This window comes from Babylonia areolata, chromosome 2 (assembly GCF_041734735.1).
Source record: "Babylonia areolata isolate BAREFJ2019XMU chromosome 2, ASM4173473v1, whole genome shotgun sequence".
NCBI lineage: Eukaryota > Metazoa > Mollusca > Gastropoda > Neogastropoda > Buccinidae > Babylonia > Babylonia areolata.
This window is the reverse complement of record NC_134877.1, coordinates 11,451,873-11,474,014: the sequence shown is the minus strand read 5'-3', so window position 1 is coordinate 11,474,014 and position 22,142 is coordinate 11,451,873. Positions and strand designations below refer to the sequence as shown.

Below are 22,142 nucleotides of genomic sequence, written 5' to 3'. Positions count from 1 at the left end.
GATTACGGTATGCACCTTTCTTCCTCTTACACCTTTTGGCCCCCACAACCCCCTCCAATGATCATGTGATTTTTCACTCTAGATTGAAATGTGTTGTTTTCATATTATGAAATAAGTGACTTTATTTTTGCTTTATTTTTTAATAAAACATTTTTCAACTCTTAGTCCCTCTCCTATAAGGCTGAAGGCGAAGTTCTGTTCACTATGTGTTTCCGACATAAATGGGATTTATAGACTGAGGTTCTGTGGATAGTAATAATAAAACTTGGACAGAGAACCCAGAAAGTCATGTCATAGGCCTCTAACTATCAGTCACCACTCAAGGTCTTAACAGAGCTCTCAGTCACGTCACAATAACTATGACTTAAGGGCGAATGGAGCTCTTTTGTCTCGTCATAATTACCATGACAAATCATACAAAAAAAAAAAAAAAAAAAATTTTTTAGCTGTCCTCCATGTTAGCTTGTCAAAACAGACCATTCGCTTAAGTCTACAGATATGTTAGATTTTGAACTTTATGAAATGTCACTGTCCTTTGCTTTTTGCCTGTCTGAAGACTACTATTGATAAATTCCTCGGTGTTTTCCAGAATCTAAAATGTAGAAAGTAATTTATTTTTAAAATGTAATGCTGTTCCTTCTGGTCATGCTTGCAAATATCCTAAAAACAGACAATAGCTTTGTAGAGAGTTTCTTATCTTGAATTGAAGTGTATATCCTTGAGTGGAAGCATAGGTTGCTACACATAGCTTTAGCATCAGTCTCACAGCAGCAATTGTCCACCCATCCTGCTGTTCTTTACAATTTACCCACTCAGCTTATGTCTTCAGTGGTGTGGAGGTCTCATAGGCACATCAACTGAAAAACTGGTCATACAAGAGCTAGGTGTGCCCATTCTCTTATTGTTTAGCCCACTAGACGTCTGGTTGTTCCCCAAGTGTGCATGCGCACAGCTAACTTTGATGATTAAAGTGATATGGGTCGGTGTCTCAGTTGAGATCTAATGTGATCTGGCAAGGTTGTTCGAGTCTGCTGATAATCTTTTGCCAGAAAACAAGCTCCCTTTTTCTATGATGTATGAGATTGAAAAAATAAACAAGCTCCCTATAGAAATATAATGTATGAAATTGTAAAAATCTATTTTCAAAGGCACTTCAACAGTTTGAAATCTAGGAGCCTCAGATTTGTGTTCAATACTCTGAACATTTGGCTATTACGCTTGTCATATCAACTAGCTTGTTCTGTGTTGGTTCCTCCAAGGCTTTTCTTTACCAGTGTGCAACCTGATGGATTGTGCTCAAAGCAGCTTTGCAGCATTGGCCTGAAATTGCTTTTTTCCCCTGCAGTTCCTCACTTAAAAAAAAACAAAACAGGCAAACTGTGTTGTGCGCCTATGCGTGCATCTGTTGATAGGTGACTGTGTGCATCCAATTCTAGGCAACTGCAGGATCAGTCAATATGCAACCTATGAAAATAATTCATCACTACTTTCACCTATGAAAACACGATTCAACACAGGATTAATTTCAGTGTTGCTTGGACCAAATGATTCTAAATTAAAAACAGTGTTGCTTGGACCAAATGATTCATAAAATACCCACTGAAAATATGCACAAAACCTCCCCATCTACTCTGTGAGATACAAATATCTGAACAAACTTGAGCCTCATTCATGGTATTACTGAAGTTATGAAACATTTGCATCTATCACTTTGTATCAGACTACATATAACTACTAAAGACACTTTTTCTCTGAAAGCCAAACATACCAATGAAAACATTCATGACATTTTATTATTCAAAATGATGAATGAAATAACACTGATCATGGATTGATGAATGATGGATGTAATTAAAAGAACATGAAGAGACATTTTGCGTGTGGGCGTGCATGTGTGTGAATGCCTGCTGAGTCATATGTGAATATAAAATCTTAATAAAGGAAAGGGAACAAAATGAAGGAGTGGTAGGAGAAAAAAAAAAAAAAAAAGGAAAAGGAAAAAAAAGAACATACAGAGAGTAACATATACACATCTACTTTGACAGTGAACCAAAAATACCACTCCAAGATCAGATCCCATACAAGCTTGCTACAGAAGAATCAATACTACTTTCTAACAGGAATGAACAATGACAAACACCAAAATAAAAATAGTTAAACATGAAAACAGTGATGAATGAAAGAATGATAATCATTGAATCAGCATACAGTCTTTCAAAACCACACAAATCCCACTTAGAAAACATCTTGGTGTTGACCCCAAATATTAAGTCTTATGCATAGAATGGTTAAATTCTGCTTTAGAAAAAATCCTTGGTCTTGTGAAGACTTTTCTGTTTCTGCTAAAAAAAAGAAAAAAAAAAGAAGAAAAAAATGGAAAAGAAAAAAAAGCAGAGATGTGCCAGCAGGATTCTGATTTTCAAAAGTCTCCACTCTCTCTCACAACCATACCAAAGACTGAAAGAAGAAACAACCGCTACTAAATGTACATCATAATACACAGTATCTGGTATTTTCAACGGTAATTTTCAAACTATAACCTTGTTGTAATCTATTTCAACATCTAAAATGACTCTTTAAATCAAATTGTCTGCTTAACCAGTTTGGAGAAATATTATCCTGAACCATTTAGATGACATAACTTTTTATGGCATGTGGAGGGAGAAGTAGATTCATTCTGCATCAAATAGCTGCCTTGTCTTCTTAATTTTCTTTCTTTGTGGAAAAAAAAAAACACCCTCACATACACAAAGAGGGGAGAGGGAGAGATAAAACCATTGCAGACAAACATCAAGAACAACAAATATTTATTATAAGAACTGCTAAATTGTGAAATGAATGTATTTGGTTGTCAACTGAAAATGCCACAGTATATCCCCAAATAATTCACTGAGTACTTGCTGCCATGTAACAGTGCATAAAAAAACATTCTGAAGTTACACAACCCAACATTTTCATCTCTCGCTATCCACAGCTACTGACAATTCAGAAGGTACCAAATTATTTCTAAATAAACAACATAAATATTTTATGCTAATTCATTTCACTTGTTTTCTGACTTGATCTTAAAAAATAAAAAGTGACTGGAGGATTAGGGGGAAAACTTGGCAAAGACTATCAAATCTATCCAAGCATATAAAGGAAATAAAAGGAAAAAATAAAGAAGAAAAAGCTAATGTATACACACACACAGCAAGACTCCATATTTCTGTGTATGGAGTCAACAAAACCATTCCTTTCAGATCAATTTGAGACCAACAAGTAGAGGAAACTGCACAGCTACTGCACTGACAGTGTAATATTCCAGCACCCGTGTGTAGGTCTACATATCAATAAAATACTTGCGTTCACACAGTCACCACAAAAATTTTTTTCTTCAAAACGTTCCAAACGCATGGCAAGCTGATTCCATAACTGTTCTTGGAAGCTTTTGGATTTGATTAAAAGGGCTTGTATACTGATGGACATTTCATGTAAAATACTGATAAAGTTTAAGTACTGAATATCCAATTCTAAAGATACTAGTGCTGTGGTCTAAAATGGTGACAGAGAGCAAACTGGGTCTGTACCTATATGAGTGCTCATGCTTCTGAATGAATTCAAGTTCTTGAATTTATCAACTGCTGCTTTAATGCACACACACACACACATACATCTAACACTGCGCCAAAAACAACAACAAAAAACACAACAACTGAGGTTGTTCACACAATTCCTTTGTGGACATGTTGCAATTATTCTTTCATTTGCCTGTTTGTATTGTCCTGTATCAGGAGCTGACCTCAACATGGCAGAAACAGGATGAAGGAAAAAGCAAGAACAGCAAAAAACAAAACAAAAACAAAAAAAAAACCCACAAAAAAAACAAAAACTGAAGCAAAGCCTAAAATTATGTTCATATATTAGAATGATTCAAAATAATGGGAAGACCTGTGAAAAAGAAAGGGCCATACTGAACACAAGTGGTACTATGGTCCGTCAGAATTTGTTTTATTCTCATTATAATTTTTTGTTTGCTAAAGTATACATGCCCGGCTGTGTCAAATATAAGGACATAAATGTCTCTTATTGAATTTGTCACAGTCATTTTCACAAATTATGATCAAGCCATTTTTTTTTTCTTCTTTCCAAAGTTACCTTTTCATGTTCATTCCTTGTTTAGAGATTGCCTGAAAAAATGTGATAAGTCAAAAGCTTGTCATAAAAAGAAAAAAAAAGAAGAAGAAAAAACCGCAATGAACTTTGCTGGAGACAGATCGGTTATTTCCATTTTTGTGTCCAAATATAGTTTTTCTCCCAAACATCAATCTGGACAAGTTGGGACGAAGAACTGAAATGGGAATAAAAAATGACTCCATCCATGGTGCAAGTTTTTTGTATTGCTAGATTTCTTGCGCGACAAATTTCACTGTTATGACATTAGCAGTCTTTATACTATATTTCACTGTGCAAATTTTTTTTGTCATTATATCATCAAGCAGTCTTAACTGGAAACTGCCTTCATTCTGAAACAGTTTTAGTACACAGAACAAGTTTTCTTGTTTTTTTTTTTTTATTTTTTATATGTGTAACCATCGTTTATATTCCATAAAGTTATAAATTTTTTTAATTAAAACAAAATTACAGCTGTATGCCCTAACAACAATAACCAAGACATGAAAGACAATGTCCAGATACCCTAAGTGGTCAGGCAAATATTATTCATGTTGACGTTGATGGCAGTTTGACATTTTCATGAAAAATAAATTCAGTGTGTTGTAATACCAGGGTTGCTGATAAAGTGACATTCTTAACAGAGTGAAAAACATCCAATGTCAGATTTTTCACGGTCATCTTCTACAACTGCATTTTGATGCTGTTAAAAAAACCTGTCATTTCAACATATTCACACAAATTGTCACTGTAATTCTTGTTTCTAATAAAAACCATATAAACTTTAGAAACCATTCCAATTACTTAATTTGCTGTAGATAACATAATCTCAATTCCAATGACAAAACATGCAAATCAGCAAAAATATACTGGATTTAAATCACTTTTTCCTTATCTTACCACACAGTAACTTCAACACAGATGACAACTTTACAGCTCAGATGCAATGACTCATGGGAGGCACCACCTGTGTTCTACACTTGGTACTCAAGCGATGTCCTGAAATCCATAGAGAAGGCCTGGGCACATCACCATTATTAGCCTACATTAGTCTTTTGTGTCGATCAAATCTTTGGCAAGCAATTTACTAGTCCAATCCTATTTTTCAACCTGGAGCATCTGCTAAAACTGGTTTGGTAACATTGCAATGCAAAGCACACATCCACCGAGCACAGTTCACATGCTTGGATCCCTCCAGCTTTGGTCCAATGTCCTAAAGTCAAGAGCCCTGCTTTAGATGCCAGGATTAAGTACAAAAGTGATAAGCCAGCCCTGTTATAGCACCCTCTCTGCACACCAACTGCTGTCAGAAGGGGCGGGAGCCATGGGCTGCCTGGTCTCCTTACCGCGGAGCAGGGTGGGGGTCAAACAACTGTCCCGGTTGTCCTGCTCCTGCACAACAGCAACCAAATGCATCACATTTATTTTTGGCCTGAAAAATAGTTTTGACAGTAAATCACATCTGCTGACAACTGAAGTTCACAATGAAGATAATTTTTCTGAATACACACAATGCAGAATTGTTTTTCATAAATTTTGTCCATTTCTAACATGAGACAAACATGCAATATCTCCAACTGAAACATGTAATCATTAAGATTAATGAAGCTCAGCAAAACTTTTGTGTTACTCCTACGAAGTTATTACTTGAAAGCTGGTTTTCAATTTCCCAAGAATGCATCACTGCATTCGGTCAAAAATCCACATACGCTACACCACACCTGCTAGGCAGATGCCAGACCAGCAGCATAACTAAACGCACCTTGGTCTTGAGTGTATTTGTGCACCTATCAAGAGTGGATTTCTGTTGTAGAATTTTGCCAGAGGACAACTCTTTTGTTGCTGTGGGTTCTTTTCCAGAGTGTAAAGTGCATGCTACACACTGGACCTCTATTTATTGCCTCATCTAAATGACAAGACACTCAGTTTCATTTTCCAGTCAAACTTGGGAGAAACAGCAAGACCGGAACTAAAACTCAGACCCTCACGGACAATTAACTGGCAGATGTGTGTCTTAACCATTCTACCACCTTCCTCCCTGATGAACTGAAAACATTCCCACAATATATTCAGATTAATATCCTATCAAATGACAGAATTTTGCTGCTGCTAGCAGATGTATTCTAGAATACTATTTTAACTTTAATAATGATAAAATGACTACTGCAAGAGAAAAAGGTCCAAATCTTGTGTTATAAATTCCAAGAGACCAGAATAAAGTATTTGTTGCAACACACCTGGAGACGGAAAATACTCTTTGTTTACACAGTTCCGGAGATTGTCAGGAATTCTGCCCAGAATTGCTCTCCTCACTTCCCCTGCTGCCATTTCTCGAAGTTCTGACACGCTCTGCTCACTGTAGAATGACGAGTGGGGGGTTATCATCAGATTTGGACAGTCCTTTAGTGGGCCTGCAACACACACCCAGAAATACACATTATTCTCAAAGAAGAAAAATCAAAAGGCTGAAGGGGAGAAAAGCGTTTTGATTCAGCATGCTGCATTAAAGATGGACTTATTCATTATGAATAATGGATAAAGACAAAATCAGCTTTGTATTCAGGACAATAATCTGGTATGAAAATAAATCCAAGAGAAAAAAACAAACAAAAAAACCCTGGATGTACAACTAGCAATATGTTTGCAAATAAAAACAATCACAAAAATCAACAACACAATAATGGATGTTGCAAACAGATTCTCGAAGAGCATTTTCTTCAGGCAGACAGCTCCAGACAAAGGCATCCCTACAACCACCTAGGAGTATGGTAGACAGGTCAGCAAATCCAGCATCCGCCAGAAATAATACAATACTCACTGGCTGCAAGATTGAAGGGCTCACTTTCTTGCACATCCAGTGCAGCAGCACGGATGCGTCCATCTTTGAGAGCAGCGGCAAGGGCCTGTTCATCTACGAGACCACCTCTTGCTGTGTTGATCAAGAATGCACCTGAACACATGAACCAAACTGTATACTGTATCAAAACAACATATGTCAAACATTCATTCAGAAAGGTGATGAAAATTCACAGTATGTTTAATGTAATCCTAAATGCAACTGCTTAAAACAGAAAACACATATATGTTCATACACTTTAAGAATTCTTTTTTAACATACAAGTGTAAATACATGGGTCTAAAAATGTATACTCATTTCATAATGAATGTTTGGTGAGTGGCCATGATGTTTCTGTGACAGGAAAAAGCTGGATTCACAAAACTTGGGAAGTACAGGAAGAGACAAAACACAGCAGTGCATGACCCAACATTTTTCAATAAAGACTGTGACAATTTTACACTCTTGATGGTACATCTAACAAACTGTCATTGATTTTTGCAGGCAGATCAAATCCCAAGTGGCTCAGGACCACAAACAAATTACCCAATGTCATGTAGGGGAGGGAAATAATACTTCCAATGATATGCTCATGACAATAAAAATGTAAGTAACAAACACTTGTATGGGACTTTCTATACCACTCATAATGATGAATATCCACACAGAGATTCAACTGCCAAAAAGTACACTAAATGGTAAAACTTCACATGGAGCTACAAACCTGGTCTCATCTGTTTTATTGTGTAGTCATTGATCAAGTGGTGGTTGTGTTCGTTAAGGCTGCAGTGCAAGGACACACAGTCACTCTGGAACAGAAGCTCCTGCAATGTGTACACTCGCGTGATTCCTGAAACACAAACACTTTCAAAGTTTTTACATGCAAACTGTTTGTGTGCAAAACATTAACTTACTTCAAGAAATTGTTTAAAACAAGTAGTATCAAGCATATTCCCTCATTCCCAGTAATGGTTTAAAAATAAACAGAATGCTTCCTGCATGAAAACACCCTTCGGTGTACAGTATCACAAAAATAACATAAAAATGTAGATATGATAACAGCTGTCAAAAGGCAGTAGACAGTCACAAATCTGATTTTAAGGCAGTGGAATCAAACTCCATGACCAAAATATAGATAAATATTTCTTAAAGACCTAGATAACATCTTTCTATCAAGTGCTGAATTAAAGTGGGAGGACAAGGACTAGTAATCTAACCTATCAACAACTCAACATTTCAGGCAATCTCTCAGACCTGGAAGACACAATCATTTATAATGAAATGAAGCATTCGATACAACACTAATCACTTCACAAGACGATTTTCCTATTCATGCATGTTAGTGAGACAAGATAAATCTAACAAGTTTCGTAACAGTCAAAACACCCCTAGCGCATTTCAAAATACAAAAATCTTCCCAGCAATGTTTTTCATCACAAAAAGGAAGGCTCATTAAGTTTTACTGTGTACAATCAATGATACAAACTTCAAGTTTCCTTTAATTGTAACATTACAATCAACATACCCAGCGATTTTTCAATGCCGTCTGCAAGGTATGGATCATAAAATATGACGTTGAAGCCAAATACTTTAGCACGGATCGCTACAGCTGTTCCAACTCGACCTGGAAATGGGGTGTTGGGGGGAAGAGGATTAAACAAGAGGGTCAAATAACAAACAAAAAATCATGGGAAAAAAGGAATATGGTAGTCTTATTGCTAATGATATACAATACATAATGTTAACATACATAGGACATATTTCCACTAAAAGTCACTTTTCACAACTTAAAAAAAAACAACAACAAAAAACGCAACAACAAAAAAACATTCTTCTGGTGTTAATGCTCCTTGCATATCCAAACCCACAGCTCACTAGTGTGAGTAAAGCGATGGGAAAATGAAGTTGAAAAGAAACTTTCTCAAATAAAGAAGACAAACATTTTAATCATAGTTTAGGGGAATAAAGGTTTAACACCTCTAAGGTTATGATTATAACAAGCTTGAAATCTGTTGGTTTCCAGATTTTAACAAGCAAAGACAGTACTGAATACAATTAAATAAAAAGACAAATGTCCATCTGTAGTACAACATACATGTCTATATAATCAAATACGGTACAAGCACAGAAAACTTCATTGTATTCATATCTTCAAGCATTCAAAAATGCGAACAGCAAATGGTTTTAATCCTGTTTTCCACGTTGACGCAAAGAAGTACAACACACTTATCTGCAAAAGCCTTATCGTTAAGCAGTACTGAATACAATCAAATAAAAAGACCAATGTTAATCTTCAGAGACAGTACTGAATACAATAAAAAAGACCCTGCAACATACAAGTGTATAATGGATGTATATTCAAATATGGTGCAAGCACAGAAAACTTCATTGTATTCGTATCTTCAAAAAGTGTTCAAGAATGTGAACAGCAAATGGTTTTAATCATCAGTTTCACATGTTGACACAAAGAAGTACATCACGCTCCTCATCTGAACAGACAGCATTTTTACAGTTAAGCACAAACGTAAGTGTTTACCCAGTCCCACAATGCCCAAAGTGTCGCCTCTGATTCGAGCGGAGCCCTGAGCTGCTTCTCGAAGTTGTTCTGGCCCGTTGATCTTCTTGCCTTCCCGCACCATGTTGGCCAACCAGAAGGTGCGGCGATACAAGTTGAGAATGAGACACAATGCTGAGTCTGCCACCTCTTCCACTCCATAGCCAGGAACATTGCATACTGCTATGCCTGCAATATCACAGGTAACTTTCAATATGAACTCTCTTGTCTTCCTCCATCAGCAATTTACATTTACTGCAAGTCCTTTTCACACTGAACTAAACACTATCCATAAGTCTAATTGTAGGCAAGCAAGCACATTTATACATGTGACCCTCCAATCATTTCTGTTATTAAAACAAAAACACACACACAAAGTAAAAAGATAATTCAATACGTCTGCCTTACAGAGAACTCACAGGATGTTCACGCACCAAATGATATGCCCAATTTTGTTTCCAAACAAATACAAACATCTGAGCAATGTCAGTGTAAGTTCTGAGACAGTGGTGTGCACAACTGCCAGAGGAAAATTATTAACACTTACCCATTTCCCCAGCTGCCTTAACATCCACATTATCAAAGCCACTGCCAATACGGATGATGACTCTCAGACTTTTGAATTTGTCCAAGTCTTCTTTGGTCAGTGTGATTGTGTGCCACATCAAGGCACCCACAGCTTCATTTAATACCTGTACAAAAATACACAGCTTCATTTAATAGATGTACAAAAAAATAGATATAAATTTTACTACTTTTACACTGGTGACATCTGAAGTGTTTACACACAGTGACACAAACTACAAATTATTCCAGACCTTTTAAATGATTTTTTCCATGAATTGAATGTGTCAGCATACCGACTTTCCAAATTTAGTTACATTTTCAATTCATCTGTTAGTATACTGATGTATCAAACACTGAGAGTCTGACACTTCTGCACCTGTTAGAATAGTACAGTTACAGAAAATCTAGCAACATTCGTTTTTAAAATTAAAAAACAAAAGAAAAGAAAACATACACACACCAATATACATATCAGCCATTGGACAAAAAATGGTTGGTGCTGAAGGGCCATGAATGGGAGAAAACAAGGTCGCAATTATCTAATCCTCTGGTTGCTAAAGTCATCGCAAGGTGACCTGCAGCAAGAACACCACAGTCGCTGCATGGTGACTTGTAGAGAGAATGTTGCTGGTGCTGGTTGGCGACTTGAGCATTAAAATTAACAAAACTGCGCTACTCTTCAATAAATAACACCAAACTTAGCCAGCACTTCCTGCCATATGTGCTGGAAACATCCTTATTGTCGAACCAACTCTCATGTGGATCGGAGCGTTTTTCAGCGGCTTTTTAAAACTTAAACTGAATGATGGTGAGTTCAACCAGTTCAGATTGTAACCAGCAGTCTCACTTTAGACCATGATGTGCAGGACAGCAAGCTGCAAGTCTAACTGAAAGTCAGTTGGCGGAAAATGATTTTGTTGCTGACAGTGACAGTGGAGAAGTGCTCATGCCACATGGCAGCGAACTGACGAGTGACACTGACAGCTCTGCTGCACAGCCTGTTTTCAGTTGTACCATGTAGCTGACTAAGCCGGCTAGCAGCTGTTATCAGCTTGAACATAGCTGGCAGGGTTAAAAAAACAAAAAAACAGAAAAAAAAATATTTCAAAAATAAAAAGGAGAAGAAAGAAAAAAACGCATAATTTTAAAACAGCTAATGAACTAACTGCTGACATCTCCCCCCAATGAAGATAAAGACGGAGAAAAAGGTACTCTATATACTTTTAATTAAAACAACATCACAAGAGTTGTTTGGTTTAGATGAAAAACATTTTTTCAAAAACACAACAGAAAAACCCCACCTTTTCATGAATTTCCTGTGTAGATTGTGCATCGCAAAAAGCAACAGTTGCCACATCCTTGAGAATGGGCATTTCTACTGAGCAGTCCCGCCCATCCAGCAAAGCCACTAGAGGGCGTGGATGCATAGGTCCATTGGGAATTGGTCCTCGGATAGACACTGAAACAAGACATGTTCAACAAAATCTAACTTTTCTTAAAAATCTAATTCTACTTTAGTACTTATACACAATCAAGACATTTAATAATGATTATCTAAAATGGGAGTATATAAAAAAAATCCCCCCCCCCATTAAACATTTGATAAGAACATTCTTAATCATTTTCATGTACAGAAATTAACTAGAGCAAAACTTATAAATGAGGAAGTCACTTGTGGGTCATGTAAACAATCTTTTAAAATGTAAAATAAAACTGAAAAGAAAACACTAAATATCTTGCAGAAATTTTCTGAGTAAAACCACATTCTTTGGGTACAAATCTGCAAAATGGCTATGACAAAAGATTAATTACCAACCTATCCACAATTTTAAGTCACTGAAAAAGTGAAAGTCAGAAAGACACGAAATAGGCATGGGTAAGAGAAAACTGGGAAGGAAGAATTTCATACTAACTTGGTGCTTCTATTCTGGTCCGTTTCAAAGAGGGCTGCTGCATAAGAAGATCCTGCGGACCCCTCTTGTCCATGGGCTGTTGACTAGAGAGAAGTCAGGATTTACTGTCCTAGCTGTCACTGTCCTATCCTTGCAAAAACCTGACGAAACACAAAAAAATGAAAAAAAAATGTTAGTGTTAAGTATCAAATATAATCATGGATCATGTCAGGGGAAACTGACTTCTTTCTTTAAACCTTAGTTAAAAGCTTTCAACCTAAGAAACAGCAGGAAAACTGAAAAGAAGTTCCTGCTGGCTATACAAACACACTTTAATAAACATTTCCAGATATTTATTTATCAGAATGTATTCTAATAATCATAATGCGATATTGAGCAGTCTGCTTACTGACACAATAAAATGTGTCATCTGCTTGATCAAATGGGGTAACCTTTTTCTATTAGTGATGATTATTCATTTCAGTACAGGTAGTCTGACAGCCACTTCAATTTCTCTCACTGCAGCCAATTAAAACCAGCAACCTTTTCTATTTCTGTTTTTCAAGATTCCCTTGGATTCCTTGAAAATTACACCACTACAGACATCCATTTTCATGCAAATCTCAGGCAAGTGTATCACTGCATCATCGGCTGATGTAATTTCATGGGGGAGAAAGGTTTTTGTTGCATAAAGAGATGAATAAACGCACACACATCCCCCTTCCACCAGAGGGCCAAAGCTTGAATAAATACTGTTGAAAATGAATGGCTTTAGTGGCTAGACAGGAACAAATGTGTGTGTGTGTGTGTGTGTGTGTGTGTGTGTGAATGTGTATGCGTGTGTGCATGTGTGTGTTCCCAAGCCATGGGAACATCCGTATGCTCCTGAGGGGGGACTGTCATAAAGCGAACATTTTTGTTTGCTTGTTTATTTTATTCAAACATGTTTATTGATTTAAAAATTTTTTTTTTATTCATTTATTTGTTTGTTGTTTAATTCAAAGCGTGCTAGATTTCATCAGAGTAACTCAGAATTAACTTTCAGCTGGATAAAAGTAATGCACAATACCCACAATATTTGGCACAATAGAACAGACTAGAGATGGGTCTTTCATTATTCAATTTATTGGGAACAATAGAAAGAGTGAATCAGTTTACTTTTTTGGTTTTTTTTGTTGTTGTCAAATCAGCAGTAGCGTTGGAACAGCTGTAATCAGTGACATCAAACCTAAGTTTCAATCACTCCCCATTTCCTCTCCAATTTACCAATCTCAAAAATGGCCTGTGAGGTTTTTCTGCTGCAGTCATGCCCAACTGACACACTTCTTTCATTTAATGAAGCGGGAAGGCGCGTTTACGCATTTCTGCATAGCTCTCTTTGGCACCAAAATTTAAGTGAAGATAGAAAGACATATAAATGGCAGATTATTTGAAGTTGTCATTGTGTTACATTCAAAGGAAGGTCACTGATCAGGTTTTCAAAACTCAGGTTTTTCAAACTCGAGTCTGAATCTGTTTACCTGAAAAGCAGTCTTGAGTTGTCCACTCAGCTTTATGTACCCATGAGATGCCAATGCGTGCCACAGTGCAATGTCATCTTGTCATCTACGAAAAGCATATCAAGACATATTCCATCTAAAGTATATAAAGCTGATAAAGATTAACTAATTTGTTGTCTGAATTTGTTTTTGTGTTCTGTAACTTCTTGAAAGTTTCAGTATTATGCTCAGAATCATCAATACTGTGATGATGCTTGATGCATTTCCCCCTCTCAGATTTCTTTCATACCCTACCTTAAATCTCAGTTTTACTTCCTGATAAAAAGAAAAAGCAGATGACTGAAATTATCACAATGTACTGCCTGAATCGGTAAATAAATATATGATTGTTATTTACAGATGCTTTTAGAGTCTAGTATGAATTTAAGTTTACACAAAAACTAATTCTTTACTTGGCCATAATCACAGAGTGCAAATGGCTCCACATACATTTACATGACTGCTGATTATTAATCTAAAGCCTTTATGTTTGAAATATATATATACTCTATGGATAGTTAACACAAACTATCAAACATACACCTGTACACAAACTCACAAGCACACACACTGATACACACATTACTACAGTTTCAGTTACTACAGCATACACATAATAAAACACACACCTATTCTCAGAGTGAGAAAGAGACAGAAAGGAAGAGAGATGTGGCCTGAACAATGGCGCACACTGGCCTTCATACACTGACGATCAAAGAACTTCAAATTTTGATAATGGATCTTGGTTCTTAAAAGTTAATCTTTCCTGATGTCTACAGATGGTTAGTTCTACTGTGTGTAAACCTGTGTACATTTGCACCACAAATCAGTATGTCCATAACCCAAGGTTTTCACATAAAATAATTCATATTTGAAGCAAACTTAGCCTTAAATAATGGCAGCAACTTTATCCTGTACAAAAACAAGATTAAACACATAACCAGAGGTCCTCAAAACTAGCCTGGACTGTTTACTGCTGCTGGATCATGCATACCCTTTACTAAAATCAATGTGACACTGTATCGTCACACCCCAAACAGACTTTTCCTTGCAGTACTGTGGCCAGGCATGCCATTCCCACAATGCACAGCTGCCAACCTTTCAGACCCAAAACTAGGAATCCTGTCAGGGAGTGGGTTCGGGAGTGGAGCGTGACATGAATTAATAGATTAAAACTGTTCCCTATGTTGTGAAGTAAAGTGCTGATAAACCCTTTCTTTCACTGATTTGCAGAGGGGGTGGGAGAAGATCCAGAATGGGAAGGAAGACAGATGAGGAAAGGGAAATGAAGGGGATGGAAAAAAAGGGGTGGTGGTAAGGGAAAGGAAGAGAATTTAGTGGTTAGAAAATGAGGTGGGGGGAGGCTGGTGATGCCACTGGTCACTCTCTCCAGTCCTGTTGAGGCCCCTGGGTGGAGTGTGCCATGGCAGGTGATTACGTGTGACTCCATGTGTTTTCTGTATTTTCTGTCAAGTTGGTTCTGCCATACAACTGCAATTTTCACATGGGTGAGACTGTGGTGGATGCTGCTGAAGTGTTGACTGATGGGGTCATTTTCGTTCAACCTTACTGACTGCACATATACTGAAAAGCTGTCATTTAAGGTGCTGCCAGATTCCCCCACATACAATCTGCCACACAGAGTGCAGGACAGGATGTATACTATATTTGTGGATCTGCAGTTGAGTGTAGAATTCACAGAAAATATGCCCTTTGGACTGGTGAATGTTACGGAAGAGCTGGTGTAGGGATAAGAGTCCTGGGCAGGAATGATCCAACAAGTATGTTCTTAAGGTTATGATGATTCTTGAAAGCAACGAGGGGAGACTTTAGAAAAATGGCACCAAATTCAGTGTCATGTTGAAGGAGGTTGAAGGAAGGACTGCCACTGGATGATCTTCAGTTTGTCACTTTGTGTGTCAGGGCTTCTCTGTGAGGAATTGTATAGGCACGTTCCAGAGCTTGGGTCAGGATAGAAAATGTTAACTGCTGGGTAATAATGGATACATTTTTTTCAGCCTGGGTTTCAGTCACGGTAGTCACTGCATATGCGCCTCAGTCTCAGGAACTGTGAGTCAGGGATGCTTTTCTTGGTGGGTCATGGATGGCTGAGCAAGCATAGCAGGTATGAGTGGGAATCTGTTGGTTTGTAAAAGAGCTTATGGTGAGGGTCTTGCTGTCAGATTGGATAGTGATGGTGATGTCCATAAGTGAGGCTGATGTGGGGGAAATCTCATTTGTATATTCGAGGGCAGGGTAAAAGTTGGACGTGTAACTTATAAAATCAAATAGGTTCTTATCCTTTCAGTTTAACTCTATGAAGTGTTGACAATAGAAGTTGCAGTCACTGCACATTACTCTGCATCATGGCAGCACTTGACCACAACTGGAACTAAGCAATTTACTATTCAGTCAATGAAGTACTTTCACTCCTGCATGGACCGCTTCCATTTGACATTTCAATGATTTAACATAACTGGGGTTTTCAAAGTTACTTAACGGCAATATAAATTCTTTTGTGTGTGCAAAACATCCCAAATGTTTAAAAAAAAAACACACAAAAAAACTATGAATATTTCATGCTGCCATGCAAACAATCTGATTTAGATTTTGAAACTGTAATAAAACGTTAGAGTAAATGCACATTCAGCGAAGTGATGAAATGTGGTGCAAGTTTTTCTGAATACTGGATTAGACATAGCCATTACTGCACTTAGACTGTGCACTGAACTTGCTTTTAAATCAGAAAAAAAACAACAACAATGGTATCACACTATCAGTGTTGCACTTTCCTACTTTACTATCATGTTTGTGTCAGGTCTGGTGATTAGATCTGCTACTGGTAACCTGTAATCCAGTACAACCTGTTCAGGGTCGGGGTGCCGGCGACTAAACCGGCACTCCCACCGCTCCCTTGCGGGACTGGTGAGGCGGGTGGCTAGACACCCTTATGGAATTAAAAACAAGATCCATAAAAGGGTGTCGGCTCAGGAGAGCCACCGATGGCCATCTAGCTCCACCGTGCTGTGTGCATGCCACACGCAGTTGGCCCCCGGGGTGTGTCTACCCATGCATGTGAAGTCTGGATCCGGCAGAATCTGCGGAAGAAACCTATCGGTTCAATGGAGAGGAAGGCGGCTACAGCAACGCACTGTGTAGTGCAGAGAGCAAGATGAGACGCCGAAAGGATATCTTGGTCATCCACTGCATCCGTGCTCATCCTCCAGTCGTCTCGACTTACGTCTTACCACTGGAAATTGGTGAACCTGGACGAGAGAGTGGGGTCGACGTTGCGCAACTCCTCTTCACTTTAAACAAACTCATCGCGCAAGTCATCAGTCATCCTTAATGACCTTTCATCCTTCATCCTTTCATCACCCCCAAGTCCTGTGGCGACAGGCGAGCGACGAAACGACAGGTGTGGGTACACTGGCAGTCGCAGCTGCAGACCTGCATGCAGGCAGCTCAGGCCATAGGGTCGTTCTCCATCGACAGGAGCAGCGATGGAGCTCGGCAGCCGTCTGAGCAGCCCTCTTTAGGAATGCACTGCTCACCTCCCTGGCATGAGGAAGGGGCTTGAAAGAAAAGAAAAAAAAACAAGGATTGTTCCTCTCACCACTGGTGCTTGCTACACAAGGACTCTCCTGGATAGAGATAACGTGGACAGACCACAAAGGAGAACGGCACTAGTTCCATCCAAACTTGCCAGATACAACACTGACATCGCAGCCTTGAGTGAGACTCGGCTTGCAGGCAAAGGCGATCTCAATGAACGGGGATCTGGTTACACCTTCTTCTGGAGTGGACGAGGAAGCGAAGAGCGACATGAGGCTGGTGTTGGTTTTGCAGTAAAAACAGCACTTGTCAGCAAGCTAGCTGGAATCCCAAAGCGAGTCAACGATAGGCTTATGACCATGAAACTCCCACTGGCATCTGGCCAGAAGCACCTCACCACTGTCAGTGTCTACGCCCCAACCATGACCAACCCGGGTGAAGTGAAGGCGAAGTTCTACGAGGACCTTCACTCTGTCATTGCTGCTATCCCGAAAGCAGACAAGCTCATCATTCTTGGGGACTTCAATGCTAGAGTTGGCTCTTGACTACATCTCCTGGGATGGAGTGATTGGAAAGCACGACATGGGCCACTGCAACCCAAATGGATTGCTTCTGCTTCAGACCTGTGCAGAGCACGAACTGCTCATAACCAACACAGTTTTCTGCGTCCCTACCCGTAACAGGACGTCATGGATGCACCCTCACTCAAAGCATTGGCATCTCATCGATTACGTCATGTCAGGAAAAGGGATAGGCAAGATGTACGTGTGACAAAGACCATCGCCTTGTAGTCTCGAAGCTGAATATTCGAATCCAACCCAAGAGACGCCCCCAAGGCCAGAAGGCTCCAAAACGGCTCAACATCGCTAAGCTGAAAAACATCACCTTCAAACAGACCTTTGTGGAGCTGCTGGAAGATCGTCTGGAATCCGCCTCTCTGGACAACCAGAATGTGGAGTCTGACTGGAGGACCCTGCACGAGCTGATCTATAGACAATAGTACAGCTTCAGAGACCCTGGGACCCATGACCAGAAAGCACAAAGACTGGTTTGATGAAAACTGTGATGAAATCAAGCAGCTTCTGGATGAGAAACGCCGTCTGCACCAAGCCTAACTGAGCAACCCAAAGTCCATATCAAAAAAGGATGCGTACAATGCCATCCATCCGCAGGACTGTTCAGCAAAAGTCAGTCAGATGCAGGATAAGTGGCTGAGTGACAAAGCTGATGAAATCCAGGGATATGCTGACAGGCACGATATGAAGAGGTTCTATGATGCCTTAAAAGAAATCTACGGCCCCACATCCTCAGGATCATCCCCCCTCCTCAGTGCAGATGGGAATACCTTGATCACAGAGATGGAGAAAATTCTCGAACGCTGGGCTGAGCACTTCAACAGTGTCCTAGATCGCCCTTCCTCCATAAATGATGAAGCCATAGACCATCTCCCACAAGTCCCCATCAACGAAGCACTGGACGATCCGCCAACACTTCTTGAGACCCAGAAAGCAATCCGTCTGCTATCCAGTGGCAAAGCACCTGGCTCAGACTCCATACCAGCAGAGGTCTACAAGGATGGAGGCACTGTGCTGACTGAGAAGCTCCATCAGCTGTACTCACTCATGTGGAAAGAAGAGACGATCCCCCAGGATTTCAAAGATGCATCTATCATTCACTTGTACAAGCGAAAGAAAAACCGGCAAGCCTGTGGTAACCATCGGGGCATTTCCTTGCTCTCCATCGCAGGCAAGATACTTGCCAGGATCCTACTAAACCGCCTCACAGCCAACGTGGATTCCGGAAAGAGTGCGGAACCACCGACATGGTGTTTGCTGCAAGGCAGCTGCAAATAGAAATGTCAGGAGCAAAATGCTGATCGTCTACCTATGTCGACCTCACTAAGGCCTTCGACACCGTGAGTAGAGAGGGACTGTGGAAAATCAAACATCTGCTCCTTTTCCTGTCACAAATGGTGTCAAGCAAGACTGTGTCCTGGCGCCAACACTGTTCAGCCTCATGTTCTCTGCAATGCTTACTGATGCCTTCAAAGATGGCGATGTTGGAATCGGCCTAAAGTACCGAACAGATGGCAAGCTGTTTAACCTCACAAGGCTTCAAGCAAAAACGAAGGTCATGACAGACATCATCAGAGACTTTTTGTTTGCTGGATCTGAAGCTGACATGCAACTCAGCGTTGACAAGTTTGCCACTGTCAGCAGGTACTTCGGCCTTACCAGCAGCACGAGGAAAACTGAAGTTCTCCATCAGCCAGCCCCAGGGAAACCCCACGTTGAGCCCAACATCACAGTCAACGGTCAGAGACTCAGTGCGGTGGAGCGGTTCACATACCTTGGCAGCACACTGTCATGAAATGCGACCATCAACGATGAAGTGAACGTCAGGATGAGGATTGCAAGAGCAAGCGCAACCTTTGGCAGACTCTATGCAAATGTCTGGAACAGAAGAGGCATTGGTCTTGAGACAAGCTAAAGGAGCAGTAGTTCTGCCCACACTACTGTATGCCTGCGAAACTTGATAGTGTACCAACGACACGCCAAGAAGCTGAACCACTTCCACACAGCATGCCTCAGAAAGCTACTGAACATCAAGTGGCAAGACAGGACCCCAGACACGGAGGTGCTTGCAAAAGCCACCCTTCCCAGCATCTTCACCATCCTGATGCAGTCCCAGCTTCGCTGGGCTGGACAGGTGGCGCGCATGCCAGACCATCGGCTGCCCAAAAGGCTCTTCTATGGCGAGCTGCAACAAGGGAAGAGATCACACCGAAGTCAGAAGAAGCGCTTCAGAGATACTCAGAGTCTCTCTGAAAGCGTTTGATATCAACCCGACTCCTGGGAGGAATCTGCAGTGGACCATGACAAATGGCGCGCTGCTGTGCACAAAGGCGCCAAGTTGTGTGAGGCCAACAGGACTGCTGCAGCTGTTCAGAAGAGGCAGGCCAGAAAGTCACGGACAAACAAGCTCCGACAATGGTATGCCTGTCTTTGTCTGCCCCAACTGTCAGCGAACATTTCGTGTGCAGATTGGACTATTCAGCCATCTGCGCATTCACAGATAAGATTCATGAGCATCCCCCCCCACCCAACCACCACCCTCCCCCAGCTGGATGACAACGATGGTCATCACCGATCTCGATGGACACACACCATCATGCTTTCTAATAAAGAAAAAAAATAAAAATCCACAAATACAAAATTTTTTGGGAAATGATTATGATTACACTGACTCAGATTATTGTGCATGGCTGAAATATTTCATTAGTGTTTTCAAACCACTACACTTAATGACTTTAAAAAAATTATTTAAAAAAAAAGGGCAGGAATGTCAATGTTTCACCTAACTGATAATAAGTAAATAACACTGCTCAGACGTTTCAAGAAGAAATTTAAGGAGCACTTATTGCTGTGCACATGCACTTGCAGTATCCCATAATATAAAAATATTACAAGTGGGTAGTAATTTAAGAACTATTGGTCTATAAAGTGACTGCTTACAAGTATACAACACTGTTGTTAAACAGCAAAGTTACTGGGTTCCTCCTGGAACTGAAGTGAAGATGAGTTTCAGAACACGTTCTTATAAAACCCTTTTTTTAACGACCGAAATTACACAAAATCATTATCAATGACAAAATGTCACGAAATATATTCAGATACTTAAATTTATACTCAAATAGCCAAGTTACTTAGTTAACCAGTTTCCAAGTAACAAGGACGTAGCGTGGGGAAAATGAAAATAAAGTTGAAACGGGCATTTCACAAAACAAGTCTCCCAGTCCATGACTAAAATCATTCAGAATTCGTTCCACAAGTTTACTGACGAAGCAAAACCTTTGTTCACATCAACAAACGGGGGCATCAATGCACAAGCTGCACAATGTGACAGTGCCAAGTCAACTTCGAAGACAAAGGCTGACGCCAAGCTGGTTTGCGCAAACCCGCAAGGAAAAAAAAACTAGACACACTCACAATGCACAATGAAAAAACATAATAATTCAATGCATTACGCCCAATCGGAGCACAGTAACCAGTAATTAAGGGTATTTTCTAAAAAAACTTGCAAATAACAATGAAAGAGAAAATATGCTTACATTGGACAAAAGTACTCTTGCGTTCTCAACACACTGTCCGTCCAAATCGTGCAGTCCAATGGCGCTCAAATCTCAGCAAAGTACGCGCCAACGAGATCTGATTTCTTTTCTTCAGTTTATTTGTAAAAACAAAATCATCTGATTCGCACAGTTCAATTACATAGTAATAACTGCTATCAGCACTATACATGTTTTTTCATTAAGTATTACAAATTCTAATAATAGTGACCTTTGACCTTTTCAAAATTTGCACAGTGTTACACGTAACCCGAACTAATACATTCCCCGGACAATTTTGATCATCTCTTGGGACACACACACACACCCACACACTTTATTTTTTATTTATTTATTTATTTATTTTACCTTGAACATCTTCAGTCGCTGCGCAACTGGCTTCAGTTCAGGCCCCTCAGTAAAAATAAACACAGTAAATGTGTCGCCGGGGGAGTGTACTGTGTGTGTGTGTGTGTGTGTGCCGTGTGTGGTGTGTGTGTGTGTGTGTGTGTGTGTGCCGTGCTGTGTGTGTCAGTGTTCGCGTGCACGCCGGCCGTGTCACAGTGTGACTCAGTAGAAGCGGTGTGATGATCAGTGTCTGTTCGCACGGTGAATTTGTACTAGTAAATTTATTCTACTGATTGTTTCGTCATTTACAGTCAGCTGGGTTTGGGTTTTGTGTCTGTCCATACTGGGGCCACATTTCATCATGCTTATAGTCTTCTCAGCCCAAAAGGAGTTTGCTTCCATCAGTCACGGTCTTTGGAGGTGGGAACGGTATTGGGCAGAGGGTGATGAATGATGTGTGTGTGCATATGTGTGTGTGTGTGTGTGGGAGGGGGGGGGCCGGGGCGGGGGGGAAGATACAGAGCATTGGAAAAAATAAGACACTAGTGTGTGTGTGTGTGTGTGTGCGTGTGTCTGTCTGTCTGTCTGTTGG

The 22,142-nt window shown here is 39.9% G+C and overlaps 1 protein-coding gene across 3 annotated transcripts; it reads right to left on the bottom strand.

Annotated features, from left to right (window-relative positions):
• Positions 1 to 1,775: 1,775 nt before the first annotated feature.
• LOC143297685 (C-terminal-binding protein-like) lies at positions 1,776 to 21,282 on the bottom strand. Of its 3 annotated transcripts, none has more exons than XM_076610108.1 (11): positions 21,206 to 21,277; positions 13,522 to 13,606; positions 12,023 to 12,162; positions 11,411 to 11,568; positions 10,090 to 10,234; positions 9,525 to 9,731; positions 8,514 to 8,612; positions 7,713 to 7,838; positions 6,971 to 7,102; positions 6,390 to 6,563; positions 1,776 to 5,544 (listed from the first exon to the last, which is right to left on the bottom strand). In XM_076610108.1, the coding sequence occupies exons 3-11, from the start codon at positions 12,093 to 12,095 to the stop codon at positions 5,495 to 5,497; spliced, it is 1,164 nt and encodes a 387-aa protein (XP_076466223.1). In that variant the 5' UTR covers positions 12,096 to 12,162; positions 13,522 to 13,606; positions 21,206 to 21,277; the 3' UTR covers positions 1,776 to 5,494. The 3 variants fall into 3 exon arrangements, with proteins under 3 accessions (XP_076466223.1, XP_076466236.1, XP_076466229.1); XM_076610121.1 differs by having other exon boundaries at positions 6,995 to 7,102; XM_076610114.1 differs by lacking the exon at positions 13,522 to 13,606 and having other exon boundaries at positions 21,206 to 21,282.
• Positions 21,283 to 22,142: the final 860 nt, after the last annotated feature.